This window comes from Macaca thibetana, chromosome 9 (assembly GCF_024542745.1).
Source record: "Macaca thibetana thibetana isolate TM-01 chromosome 9, ASM2454274v1, whole genome shotgun sequence".
NCBI lineage: Eukaryota > Metazoa > Chordata > Mammalia > Primates > Cercopithecidae > Macaca > Macaca thibetana.
In genome coordinates, this window is record NC_065586.1 from 79,363,837 (window position 1) to 79,379,049 (window position 15,213).

Genomic DNA, 15,213 nt, shown 5'->3' on the forward strand with positions numbered 1-15,213 from the left:
TGAAATATTTGAAGTTCTTGTTTGTGATTTTCTTTAACTATTACATTTGCATTCATTTGCATTTATTTATATATTTTATGTATTCCCAACAACTGTATAAAATCATTTCTGGACACAGACATGAACTAAACAAGGAAGTGATACCTTCAGGAAGCTGCCCTAGCTGATCATCATTCCATGGATAGAATGTCCTTCAGAAAAAAAACAAATTTGCATTTCTGAGACTTGTTGACATGTTAAAGGATACAGAGCAAAGCCATCTGCATGACAGATGTTCCCTGAACACTGTGAATAATAATGTATAGGGCAATATAGATTATAATAGATAATCTGTCATGTGAAGATTTTCAACTCCCACAAAATATTCAGAAATTCACAAAGCACTAGTGTCTTCTGTCTCCTGTAATGAGTAATAGTGATGTGTTAGTATATTTATATTTCTGAAATACATGTCTATTTGTGTGTGTACATGTATATGTACATATTTCTGGTAGGCATACTCATAAATAAAATGAATGAAATTGAATGCTGAAATCCACTATTTTTTGGAGACAGGATCTTGCTCTGTTGCCCAGGCTGGAATGTGGTGAGATCAAGGGTTACTACAGTCTCAACCTCCTAGGCTCTAGCAAACTTCTCACCTCAGCCTCCAGAGTAGTTGGCAACTATAGGCATGCATGTGCCACCATGTTGGTCTATTTTTCTCTTTTTGTAGATATGGGGTCTCACTATGTTATTCAGGCTACTCTCAAAACTCTTAGGCTCCAGCAATCCTCCTGCCTCATCCTCCCAAAGTGCTGGGATTACAGGTGTGAGCCATGACACCTCCCAGGATCTACTATTTTTCAAAAACATTTTATCTGCTTCTGCTTTCTTCTGCTTTTTTGCATCTGGCATAGGCCTCTTCATTACAGCCTTTTTAGTCTTTTCAGACCTCCCATGTTTGCCCATATACCTTATCTTCTTTTTTCTCAGTTATTTCTCTCATATTAGCCTCAACCCTATCTCATATGTGAACAGGTCTGCCATTTGAGCAGATCATGAAATTTGAAATCATTAAAAAATGTATGACTGATCCATTTTGTATTGCATTTTACGTATGTATGGCTATTTGTACATGCTTGCATAATCTAGTAGTAGAAATAAACAGGAGTGATTTGTGCTAAGACATTTGCCTTAAATGTACAACTATGGAGGAGAGCAAATTTCACCTTGAGACACTTCCTGAGCCTGCCCATCCTCCACTGGCAACCAGTAAATACCACATTCTTGAAACTGGGGAGAAATTTTACTGAAATTGTCAGGAAAGACAGCCATGAATGAAAGAACATGCTGAAATCTAGTACTATTACACTAGTGCTTTTCACTTAATTTTCAAGGAACCTAAAATTTTGTCTAAAAAAGACTTTAAAATTATATTTAGGGATTATTTATAACCCTTATATGATATGATTATAGAAAAAAAGGTTTTCTGTATTCCTACACCTAAGACACTTGTTTCTCTTTTATTTTCCATTGAAAGATATAAATTAATTAAATTTCTTATAGAAGCATATTTCTACTTGCAATTTTTCAGAAATAATAGAAGTATATATGGCCACACAAATATGATTAGGGAAATTTATGTGTGGCACACAAAATGAGCTCAAATCCTGAAATGAGAACATTTGAAATTGAATTATTCTTTGGATTAAGCTTAAAATTGCAACCATGAGCAAATGCATAGTCAATTTATTTTCCTGTAGCCTATTATCAATCTTTGGTAGGCTTTGTCAGCAAATATATTTTTCAAAAGGCAATCAAAGAAATACAATGTAGAGTTTATTTTAAAGGACTACATATTAAACATTGTAACAAAGTAGAGTTTATTTTAAAGGACTATATATTAAACATTATACTTATAAATGTGATTTCTGCATGGAAAGAGCCATGTCAGTAATGATGAAAAATATTAATTGATGGTAATGTATTAAAACATCATGCTACTTTTATGTGGTCTTTTCATCATTTCAAAAAATAAAAATGTAGAGCTAGAGAGAAACACTGATCTTTTCAATAGTTTGTGTCTTTAATTTAATCTCCCTCAGTTGTAGGGATTCAGGATCCTTTTCTTCAAAGTGAATCTGATCCAATAGTATACATTACCCCAGTAAGTAGATTGAAAGGCATGGGCACCCCCTTTTTATTCCCTCAAAATTTCCACAGAAAGTACTGTTTAATTTTTTAAATTCGTTTTATTTTGATTTTTTGTTTTGCTTTTATGTTTACCTCCATGACATAATTATATTTTGGTAACAAAATTTTTAAGTTTGTTTTATTAGATATATGGAAACAAATCAATGTCAGCCAACTGTAAAATTTCATAGTTTGAAAATTATGGATAAACCTGGAAGACATTATGTTAAGTGAAACTAGCCAAGCACAGATATTCAAATATTATATGATCCCACTTGTATGTGGAATCTAAAGCAGTAGAAGTAATTGAAGCAGACAATATAAGAGTGATTATTCGGGGCTGGGATGAGGATTGAGAGATGTTGGTCAAAGGATACAAAATTTAAATTTCTTGAACTAATAAATTCAATAAATCTATTGTACATGGTAACTATAGTTAATAACTATGTATTTTTGAAAATAGATTTTAAGTGCTCTCACCACAAAAAAGTATGTAATAGATATATTAATTAGCTTGGTTTAGCCATCGCATGAAGTATACATATTTTAAAACATGTTGTACACAACAAATATACAAAATTCTATATGTTGATTTAAAAATAAATTGGTAATAAAAATATCAAAGCATAGCTACATAAGAATGGGTGAATATTTATAAAAGATAAGGATGTCTTTTGTAACAGGAATTCCATTAAAAAAGAAAAATATTAGAACGTCAGCTTGGAAGCTATTTAGCTGACTAACATTTCTACTAAGTCTATCCTCAGTGGTCCCTTGATGTCTTCATAGGTACTATTTAAACCATCTCTTCTCACTTCATTCTCAGCTCTCCAAAGTTTGACTTTAATGTTGCCTGCTAGGAAACTGGGCCTTATAAATACTGAACTTCCTTGTACTTATGGTTTATGTTTAAATCATATTCTTTTCCTAAATCAGAGATTGCAAACTAGTGTCGTTGTTGAGGCAATGGGCATATTTTATTTTACCTATTTATATTTTAATGTTTAAGAATCTGTTGTCAATTTTAGCATCAAGATATTTTACATAAAATTAAAATATTAACAGACTTTGTAGCATGGGCTCCATATTCCAAGATGGCAAGAATTCTCTGGGATTGAGTAGCAGCTACCCTCTCTGAGTAGCATCAGAGAGGGCATGTTCTATCCATTTGCCACCATCTCATCATGCTTGCTTCACTCATTTACATTACCTGGGGGACCCTTGTAAAATGTGAATTTTCAGTTTCTGAAAATAAAATTGAATAAGACAACTTTTTTGTTGCCTCTTAAGCTATTTTTACCATGAAGGAATCCTAATCAAAAAATTAAGAAAACAAATCTCAGAGCAAACTTTAAAAGGTTCCAGTCTGTAGAGGCACAGAGCTTATGTTTACTGATGAAGTGCATTTAGTTCCTCTAACAATGCAATTATAGAAACAAAGTGAAAAATGCAAGCACAAGAAAAGGGGCATCATCCTCTGATGTGGCCTGTGTAATGCCATTTGAGGGGTGGTATAGGAGGAGGTGATATCCAGTTAAGTTGAAATTTAACTAATGAGTAGTATTTCAGCTAAAACCTAAAAACTGGGAGGGGATAAATGAAAAAAAAAATGCTCTGGTTATAACAGCACATTGTACAAAAACCTACTGGTAAAAAAATAAATAACAGTGATTCTCTTGTGGGCATAAGTAAGAATTAAGACTAGCCATTTAGGTCACACATCAAATCATGGTTTTGTGTGCCACACACATTAAGTTCTGGTGTTTTAATGCAAAATGAAAAGATGTGGCTATCTCTCCAGCTGCTGTGACCTGATTGTGTTCTACTCAACCAATATCAGAAGCACTCAAGAGACTCTCAATAGTTTCCTCTAATGGAAAGACTATTCATTGTCCCAAATTTCTCTTTCTCAAACTTGCACCTTGCATATAATTATCAACCTGGATTTCATTGCTCTCTCATAAATCTTTTTTTTTTTTTTTATTTTAAACTAACTTTTTCTTACAGTTTAAATTCTAGCCTGTAGGTAACATTGCATCAAGGGTTTTGAGGAAAAACAACAGATGCAATTTTTCCACAGGAGCTAACATGCTAAGGCCTATAAATTGGTCCAAATGTGTTTAACACTGAATCAGGGTCTTCTGTTTCTTCACCCATAGCAAGAATCACAAAGTTGGACATTTCAGACATTTTAAGAACTCCTGTGTAAGACTCAAAACTGTTCTTTTGAAACACTTCAGTTTGTGGTTGTGGGCTGCCAACTGGTATCTTCATGTTACAAAGAGCTGATTTTTATGCTGTAACATTTCTGGTGTGCAGTTGATAAAATGAGAATTGATATTTAAAATCTTCTTTTTCTTTCAGCTCACTCCAGTTGGTACCACGATATTCACAGGATTTTCAGGAGACAATGGAGCTACAGATATAGATGATGGACCAAATGGACAGATAGAGTACGTTATTCAGTATAATCCAGATGATCCGGTATGTAAATCCGTCACCCGGGTTCACGCCATTCTCCCGCCTCAGCCTCCCACCTATTAGCAATGTAATTTTCTTAAATAGGAACCTTGTAAAACCCGCCTCGGCCTCCCAAAGTGCTGGGATTACAGGCTTGAGCCACCGCGCCCGGCCAGCAATGTAATTTTATTAAAAGGAATAAAATTAATGATTTTTTCAGCTGATATTTATTGTATTACTCAGTAACTTCCAGAACCAGATTAGTAATGATGCTATGATTTAAAAAGTCTCAAAATTGATATTTTTTAATATTTATGCTTTATTGCTAGAAGCTAATTTTTGATTGTATTTTTAGATAAGGTTTAAAATATATTCATAGACATAATATGCCTCCTTTACTAAATTTCTGTTATGTCTGTGGTCTCCAAAGCATTCCAAACAAATCACTGGAGATGAGATAACAAATGTCAAACATGGATTTTATGCAACTTATAAATTAATACCAATATTGTTGCTATACTGCAAGAACACACACCAAGTATTGCTGGAGTTGACAAGTCTTTAAAATTCTAGCCGTCCACCTATTAAACCGAAGATAGAGAAGACAAGACAAAGCCGCTAGCTATAGTCTGTTTTATTTTGCTTTTTCTTCCTTTTTTCCCATTATACAAAGATTTCTATGTTGTTCTTTTAGGCCACGAATCATTTCCACTAATGATATATTATTAAAAAGAAAAAGACAAAATAAGATTTTATTTAACAGAAGCTAGACCTGGAAGTCCTGCCTGATATCTCCCCACTTTCTTTTCTTGAGACAGCTCCTTAAAATCCCATGGACTCCCCAAAGCAATTATAAATGCACTAATTAAATAAGCTTTCAAATCAAATGCATCTCTTTTATGTTTAATAAATATTAGAAATATAAACAATGGTGAAGTTAACATTTTGCCCTTATTTTTACCATTGTATGTTGTAGATAAGCTGTAGACAAACAAGCAAAAACAAACAAACAAACAAAAACTCTGTTGGGATAGTAAAGACTGAGAACTCAGAGTAAGATCTACATCACAAATTTATTGCATTATATTAAGTAAATTGTGGATACATTTTCTCATTTTATCCTCACAAATCAGTTAAAAGTAGTATTATCTCTGTTGCATAGGAAAGAAAATCTCATAAGTGAAGTGATTTGTGTTATATTACAAAACTACTTCTAAACTGTAAAATCCAGTTTCATTATACTCTTCCCCTATTGTATTCTCACAAAAAAACTTCTTTGGGCTGTGTTAAAATTTTAATAAATTTGGAAAATAAGTGTGTGTGTGTGTGTATATATATATATATATATATATATATATATAATTAGCAGGGTGAAGGTCAGGTTTTAGAATTTGTTCTTTTCTTTTCTTTTCTTTCTTTTTTTTTTTTTTTTTTTTTTTTTTTTGCTTTTTTTCTCAAAAAGAGGACTTTTTTTAAGGCAGAGACAATAAAACCAAGAGTTGGGGACATGATGAGAATGCGACAGAGAAGGACAGTATGAAGGGTTACATAAGAAATGAAGTGGAAAGTAGCAAAGAAACAGCAGAGGAAAAGACAGCAGAAATGCTTTTTGTTAAATGTAGAAACAGCTGACTGAACATTCTATTTCTAAACCACTCATTTTGTTTGCTCTTTAGGTATTTTTTTAAAGAATTAATTGTAGGTGTGTGCCATGTTTCTAACTCAAATTTTATGAAGGTGACTTTCTAATCTTTACTCCCCAAGCTGTAAAAATAAAACCTCCCAGCAAGTATCAAATGACCAGTCCATGTGTTTTAGGGAGATATTTATTGCATGCATAAAAAGATTCAATGTTTAGATATAGTTTGAGAGCAAAAATGTATTACTTTAAACTATCTCTCTGCTTAAAATGTAGACATTTAGTAAGGCTTAAATTCTTTGTTAACTGTCCAGTAAATCTGTCTCAATGCCTTCCCATTCCAGGGATGTGTAGGTTTGCTGTCAAATATAATATGTAACTCTTACTCCCTACAAAGTGGATAAACCAATCAGTCACACACATTTTCAAAATTACAAATGAAAAAAGAAAAATAAATAACATAGGTTTTAGCAAGCTAAAATGCTCTTAATTCTGTGGACAAAATAATAAGACATCATGACACTTAGGATGTATTGAAGGAAAAAAGCATTAACCAAGGTACAATCTTAAGGAGAGAATCCACCTTTAGACTTCATATAAAATTAGTGTAAACCTCAGTACCAGTTTCTTCTCTTGTAAGACCTGTGAGGAAATACATGCTAAATTTTATGTTCTGCTACTACTAAATCTCTAGTAATTCTGCTTATATTAATAGCACCATAATGTGGTACTTTTACTAGTCAAAATAATAACATCTCAATAATAGCAAACTATTGTAAATTCTTCACCATAACTATTTTATTTAATATATGAATAAAATTGGAATAGCTAAAATTGAGCCTTTCTGTTCTGTTGCAAATCTTTTTATTGCAATTCAAATGATGTTCTAAAACAAAGAAGCAACAAGTTTGGGAATAAATAGTTGCTGAACTGATTGATCCAATTTAAAGTAAAAGTGTCAAAATAGTGTGCATTTTCACACTTCTATAAAGAATATCTAAGACTGGGTAATTTATAATAAAGGAATTTTAATGGACTCACAGGGAAAGTCTCAGGAAACTTACAATCACAGCAAAAGGGAAAGGGGAAGGAAGGAACATCTTACATGGCAGCAAGAGAGAGAGAGTGAAGGGGGAATTACCACTATTAAACCATCAGATCTCATGAGAATGCCTTCACTGTCACAAGAACAGCATGGGGAAAACTGCCCCATGATTCAATCACCTCCCACCAGGTCACTCCCTAGAAACATGGAGATCACAATTCAACATGAGATTGGAGTTGGAACACAGAGAAAAATCATGTAATTCCACCCCTGGCCTCTTCCAAATCTCTTGTCCTTTTGATATTTCAAAACCAATCATGCCTGCTCAATAGTTCCCTAAAGTCTTAAATCATTTCAGCATTAACTCAAAAGTCTAAGTCCAAACTTTCATCTGAGACAAGGCAACTCCTTTTAACATATGAGCCTATAAAATCAAAAACAAGTTGTTACTTCCAAGATACAATGAGGATACAGACATTATATACATTACATACACTCATTCCATATGTGAGAAATTGGCCAAAATAAAGGTGCCACAGGTCCCATGGAAGTCCAAAACCCAGAAGGGCAGTTATTAAATCTTAAAGCTTAGAAATAATCTCATTTGACTCTGTGTCTCACATCCAGGGCACACTAATGCAAAGGGTAGGCTTCCAAGACCTTGGGCAGCTCTGCCCCTGTGGCTCTGCAGGGTACAACCCCTGCAGCTGCTTTAACAGGCTGGCATTGAGTGCTTGTGGCTTTTTCAACCACATGGTGCAAGCTGTCTGTAGATCTATCATTCTGGGATCTGGAGGAGACAGTGGGCTTCTTTTCACAGCTCCACTAGGCAGTCCCAAGTGAGGACTCTGTGTGGGGACTCCAATTCCACTTTTTCCCTCTGCATTATGCTAGTAGATGTTTTCCATGAGGGCTCCACCCCTGCAGCAGATGTCTGTCTGGACATACTGGCATTTTCATACATCGTCTGAAACTGAGATGGAGGTTCCCAAAGCTCAACTCTTGTCTTCTATGTACCTTCAGGCCCAACACCACATGCAAGCCACCAAGGCATGGGGCTTGCACCCTCTGGAGCAATAGCCTGAACTGTACGTTGGTCCCTTTTAGCCATGGCTGGAGCTAGAGTGGCTGGGACACAGGATGCTATGTCTTAGGGCTGCACAGAGCAGTGGGGCCCTGAACCAAGCCCAGAAAACCTCCTAGGCCTCCAGGCCTGTGATTTGAGGGGTTGCCATGAAGATCCCTAAAATGCCCTGGAGACATATTTCCCATTGTCTTGTCTAATATTTGGCTGCTCGTTACTTATGCAAATTTCTGCACCCAACTTGACTTTTCCCCCACAAAATGGGATTTTCTTTTCTACCACATGATCAGGCTGCAAATTCTTCAAAGTTTTATTCTCTGCTTCCCTTTTAAACATAAGTTCCAATTTCACATAATGTCTTCATGAACACATATGACTGTACGCTTTCAGAAAAAGCCAGGTCATATCTTGAATACTTTGCTGCTTAGAAATTTCTTCTGCCACATGCTGTAAATCATCTTTCTCAAATTCCAGGTTCCACAGATCTCTAGGGCAGGAGCAAAATGCCACCAGTCTCTTTGCTAAAGCATAGCAAGAGTGACTTTTGCTCCAGTTCCTTATAAGTTCTTCATCTCCATCTGAGACCACCTCAGCTTGGACTTCATTGTCCATATCACTACCAGCATTTTGATTGAAACCATTCAAAAGTCTCTAGGAAGTTCTAAACTTTCCCACATCTACATGTTTTCTTCTGAGCCCTCCAAACTGTTCCAACCTTTGCCCATTACCCAGTTCCAAAGTTTCTTCAACATTTTCAGGTTATCATTTTAACAGTACTCCACTATCCCAGTACCAACTGCTTGTATTAATTTGTTATCACACTGCTATAAAGATAGTACCTGAGAGTGGGTAATTTACAGAGAAAGGAGGTTTAATTGACTCATAGTTCTGAATGTCTAGGGAGGCCTCAGGAAACTTGCCATCATGGCAGAAGGTGAAGGAGAAGCATGGTGCATCTTACATGCAGCAGGAGGCAGAAAGACTGAAAAGGGAAGTGCCACTTTTAGACCATCAGATCTCATGAGAACTCACTATCAGGAGAACAGCATGGGGGAAACTGCCCCCATGAGCCAGTCACCTCCTACCAGGTCCCTCCCTCAATACATGGGGATTACAATTTGACATTGTAATTTGTTTTGGGTGGTGACACAAAGCCAAACCATATCAACTAAATGGTTAGGCAGACATGATCAGGGCAGGAGAGGACCACCCCCACGAATGTCAGCTGACCATCAGGTGATGGTTAGGTGGCTTTTAAACTTTCTCTGTAAAATAATAATTAGTAGCAGCCAGTGCCAGGGAAAGATAGCCTGCCAATAGATAGAAAACACTTGAAGCTGGTGATCAGCAGCTTCCCAATAAGAGCTGAGAAGTTGGGTGAGAGGGCTGAAGCATGCATGTTAAGAAGCAAAAAGGCAGAATTTTACTAGTATATGACCTTTTTCTGGGAATGCTCAACTGGCAAGGGAAAAATGCCTCAAGTAAGCATGCACACAATTTCAGTAAACATTCTGCGCATGAAGCCCCTCCCAAGTGCACCAGCAGGCACTGTGCATGTGGACAGCCTGCCCCAAAAGAAAAATCAAGGGAGGAGAATTGCAAATCCCCAAACCATGCCCGTGTAGAAAACCTTCAGTGAAGGGATGAACAAGGCTCTTTGATGTTTCAAGTCACCCACTTAGCCGTCTTCCAAGAGAATTTTGCTTACTTTCATTCCTGCTCTAAAACTTTTTAATAAGCTCTCACTCCTGCTCTAAAACTCACCTCAATCTCTCCCTCTGCCTTAAACTTACTCCTTACCCAAATCACATTCTTTCCTCTGAAGTTAGGACCGAGTTGCCAGAGATCCATATGGATTCACTGCTATTAACAAAAGCACTTGAGCTGTTTATCAAAAATGTTTGGTTCTTCCTCTCTTTGGATACATGCTAGAGGTGTACTTTTCTTGCCTGGAGAAAAGTATTTGCTTTGAATAATGAAGTGCAAACTCAAAGAACCCATAATCAAGTAATCATATTCCCTGCCCCTGTTGTTATGATCAGAGAAAAACATGTTGAGGAGAAACATTCATTAGCCAATGACAACAATAAAGAGAGACCACTTGCTGATGCATATTAGATATAAAGATACGAAGAGTAAAGAAAAAATAAAAGTTTAAGGGTTTGTTCCTGCAGCATTCCCGATCCTTTCATGGATGAAGTATTTAGAAAAAAATAATTTAGTAAATATCTTATTCTAAAAATCCTCTAGATAATTGTTAAAGAAAAATATTATTTAATGATGTATTTAAACATAGTTAGAAAGTCCTTATTCAGGACCACTGCAATGAGTATAGAAATCATTGCAGTGAGGTCTTGCAAGTGGAGAGAGATATTGGGCTCAACTACAAATAAAACATTGGCAAGTGGGACTTTGTAGCCAAGGAGCAGGGTCGGGGTCACTGGATGGAAAATTACTGGGAGAAAACATCAGAGATATGGGGGATTCTGGCTAAAACAAGCTAATATGATTGTTGCTGAAGACAAGTCAGGGTAATCAGACATCATCTAATGGGTGGTGCAGGATGAGAAACCTGATGAGTTATCAAGGTAGATCATTTATCAAAGATAGAGTAGTTCTTGCTAAAGTGATTTAGTATGGTTCTTTGTTAAAAAGTGATTTTATAAGGAAGTATACAGATGAACCTAGGAGAAGATTCAGAAGCCTGATCAAGTTTGGCCAAGCAAAGAATCTTTGTCAGTCCCCACTAATGTTCACAAGAAGAAGTATTCTTCTTTCCTTTGTATAATATAAGTTCATTTTCTCATTTGGTTACCTTCTGTTTATTAAGTACAACTTGAATTATCTGTTGGAACTTGGTAGTAGAGACTATGTAAAAATGTGTACTGGACAATATATGTTGTCAGGTCTTTAATGAGGGATGTTTAATTTCTATGCAATCTGTAGTGTACTCATCACCGTTATTGTAAAATACTGTTGACATATTTTTTGTTTAATGCCTTCATGGTAATACAAAGTAAAGTAAGAGTGTCCATAATGCACTGAACTACTTCAGAGGTGTCCATCTAATCTTTTGGCTTCCCTGAGCCACACTGGAAGAAAAAGAATTGTCTTGGGCCACACATAAATTACATTAACACGAATGATAGCTGATGAGCTAATAATAAAAATTCACAAATAAATCTTATAATGTTTTAAGGACATTTACAAGTTTGTGTTGGGCCACATTCAAAGCCAACCTGGGCCCATGTAGCTGGTGGGCTATGGGTTGGACAAGCTTGAATCAGATTGTTTTGAAAAAAATGAAAGAAAAACTCTGAAGTGGGTAAGAATTTGTCATCACATGATCTGCAATAACTTTCATTTTTGAGGATGTGTCTTCTTGGAAAAATCTAAATATAGCTATTCTGATATATTAAATCTCATTGTTAGAAAGATTAGTATATTTATACAATAAATTATCATGTCTTTTTTATCTTATTTTTTTTTTATTTTAATGCCAGACTGGAGGCATGTTTATTCAGCATTTTAGGTCTGACCTAAAATGATGAGGAGGAGACTGATGACATGTCCCTTGTAGCAGTCTCCAGTGGACTGAGGAAGCAGCACAACATTGCTATTAACTAATGTTACTACTCAGAAAAAAGAAAAAATGAAAACACTTAAGCAATATGAATAAGCAGCTTCTTTCTTCGAGGTATTACAATGCTGTTTCAGTGGGTGGTAACATCTTTTATCAAGTCCTCCTGAGTAAATTGTCCTTTTTTTGTAATATGTTTTACTCCCTGTAGCTTTGAGAGAATTCAGAAAATATGAGCCATAATTTTCATTTGTAATGTGTAAGCATTTGAATTATCTGAGTCAGAAAGTTAAAACCATATTTTAAGGACAAACGATTTTTAAACAAATCACCATCCTGAGGTAGTTCTGTATATATATATATAAGTCAAAGTCCAAATTTCAGATGTCAATAAAATATTTAAGGTCAAGCTAAAACAGTGATTACTTATTCCTAGGTAGGTTACTAAAAAAATTTACTGTAGTTTAATAATACTTTGCAGGGTACATTATATCATGAGATTCCCATGCCTCCATAAATTCATAATATTCTAATTTTACTGGAAACTCATGTATAATTACGTCATGGTGTAAAGGCCTTCTTTTTGTAAAACTTTGAACCTCAGTCTTTTCACACCAACACTGTGACTTTTAAGTTTACAACATATATGCTTCAAAACCCAACCAAGCACAAATACAGTTTCCTGGGAAGTTGACTGGAATAAGATAAGTTGAACTGCATTGTAATCATAATGTAGCATTAAATGTGCACGAATCTATTTTGTATTTGTTTGAGGGAGAGTGGTAAATTTGTATTGTGAGCAAAAGACCTCTGGAAAGGAATTTGGAGAAAAGAGACTTTATTTCAGTGAATAGTTTTCAAACCATGGATACACAGCCTGTGGTTTCAAGCTAAGATACATTTCAGAGAACAAATACAGGGTTAGGGTTTTATAGCTAAAGTTCCCACCCAGGTTCCCAATTAGCTGTCTTCATCCAAATGAAGGATAGATCCTTGCTTAATTCTGATTGGTCAAAACAGATGAGTCATGACTGTTCTATACACTGATTGGTTGATTCATGTGCACTCTGATTGGTTGATTTCCAAGCTCCAAACCAGAAGTTTCTGTCAGATGTTTCTTTTAAAGGGCTGGTGCTAAAAGGCCAGTGTAGGGATGGCATAGGGGGCAAAAGGTGGTAGTTCCAGCCACAGTTTATCTTGGCACCAAACAGTATCTGTTTTTGTTTCATTGTTGTATTAGTCCGTTTTCACACTGTTGATAAAGACATACCTAAGACTGGATAATCTATAAAGAAAAAGAGGTTTAATGGACCCACAGTTCCATGTGGCTGGGGAGGCCTCTCAATCATGGCAGGAGGTGAAAGACAGGTATTACATGGCAGCAGACAAGAGAGAATTGAGGGCCTTATAAATCGCTTATAAAACCATCAGATCTTGTGAGACTTATTCACTAACATGAGAACAACATGAGAAAGACCCATCCCTGTGATTTAAGTATCTCTCACCAGGTCCCTCCCTCAACACTTGGGGATTATAGGAGCTACAGCTGAAGGTGAGGTTTGAGTGGGGATTCAGTCAAATCATATTGCTCTACACCTGGCACCTCCCAAATCGCATGTCCTCACATTTTAAAACCAATCTTGCCTTACCAACAGTCCCTCAAAGTCTTAACTCACTTCAACATTAACTCAAAAGCTCAGAGTTCAAATTCTTATCTGAGACAAAGCAAGTTCCTTACAACCATGAGCCTGTAAAATCAAAAGTAAGTTAATTACTTTCTAAATAAAATGAGGGTACAGGCATTGGGTATGTATATATATAACATATATATATATATTCATTCCAAATGAGAGAAACTGACAAAAACAAAGGGTTCAAAGGCCCTATACAAGTCCAAAATCCAGTGGGGCAGTCAAGTCTTAAAGCTCCAAAATGATCTTCTTTGACACCATGTCTCACATCCAGGTTATGCTGATGCAAGAAGTGGGTTCTCATGGTCTTGGGCAGCTCCACCCCTGTTGCTTTGCAGGGCACAGCCTCCCTCCTGGCTGCTTTCACAGTTTGACATTGTGTGTCTGCTGCTTTTCCAGGCATGCAGTGCAATCTGTCGGTAAATCTACTTTCTGGGGTCTGGAGGACAGTGGCTCTCTTCTCACAGATTCATTAGGCAGTGTGCCAGTGGCAACTCTTTGTGGGGACTTCAACCCCACACTTCCCTTCCACGCTGCCCTAGCAGAGGTTCTCCATGAGGGCCCTGCCCCTGCAGCAAACTTTTATCTGGACATTCAGGCATTTCCATACATGCTCTGAAATCTAGGTGTAGGTTCCCTAACCTCAATTCTTGACTTCTATGGACCCATAGGCTCCACACCATGTGAAAGCTGTCAAGGCTTGGGGCTTGCACCCTCTGAAGCCACAGCCCGAGCTATATCTTGACTCATAGCCATGGCTGGAGCAGCTGGGACACAGGGCACCGAGTTCCTAGACTGCACACGGAACGGGGGTCCTGGACCTGGCCCATGAAACCACTTTTTTCTCCTAGGCCTCCTGGCCTATGATGGGAGGGGGCTGCCACAAATGTCTCTGACACACCCTGGAGACATTTTCCCCATTGTCTTCGTGATTAACATTTGGTTCCTCATTACTTATGCAAATTTCTGCAACTGGCTTGAATTTCTCCTTAGAAAATGGGTGTTTCTTTTCTATTGCATCATCAGGCTGCACATTTTCTGGACTTTTATGCTCTGTCTCACTTTTAAAACTGAATGCTTTTAATGACACTCAAGTCACATCTTGAATGCTTTGCTACTTAGAAACTTATGTCACCAAATAAATCATCTCCCTCAAGTTCAAGGTTCCACAAATCTCTACATCAGGGGCAAAATGCCACCAGTCTCTTTGGTAAAACATAACAAGGGTCACCTTTACTCCAGTATCCTCATCTCCATCTGAGACCACTTTACTCTGGATATCATTGTCCATATCGTTATCAGAATTTTGGTCAAAGCCAACGAAAAAGTCTCTAGGAACTTCCAAACATTCCTGCCTTTTCCTGTCCTTCTGAGCCCTTCAAACTGTTCCAACCGCTGTCTGCCACCCAGTTCCAAAGTTGCCTCCACATTTTCGGATATCTTTACAGCGGGACCTCAATCTACCAGTACCAATTTACTTTGTTAGTCTTTTTTCACACTTCTGATAAAGACATACGTGAGACTGGGTAATGTATAAGG

General features: G+C 36.7%; 1 protein-coding gene across 3 annotated transcripts in view; it reads left to right on the forward strand.

The window, feature by feature from the left end:
• The window catches only part of PCDH15 (protocadherin related 15), a 1,784,920-nt gene that overhangs the window by 1,279,658 nt on the left and 490,049 nt on the right, over nt 1–15,213 (forward strand). For all 3 annotated transcript variants that reach the window (XM_050805159.1, XM_050805156.1, XM_050805157.1), the window contains one exon: nt 4,540–4,659. In XM_050805159.1, coding sequence (XP_050661116.1) covers nt 4,540–4,659 — 120 coding nt within the window. The remainder of the gene's footprint in view (nt 1–4,539; nt 4,660–15,213) is intronic.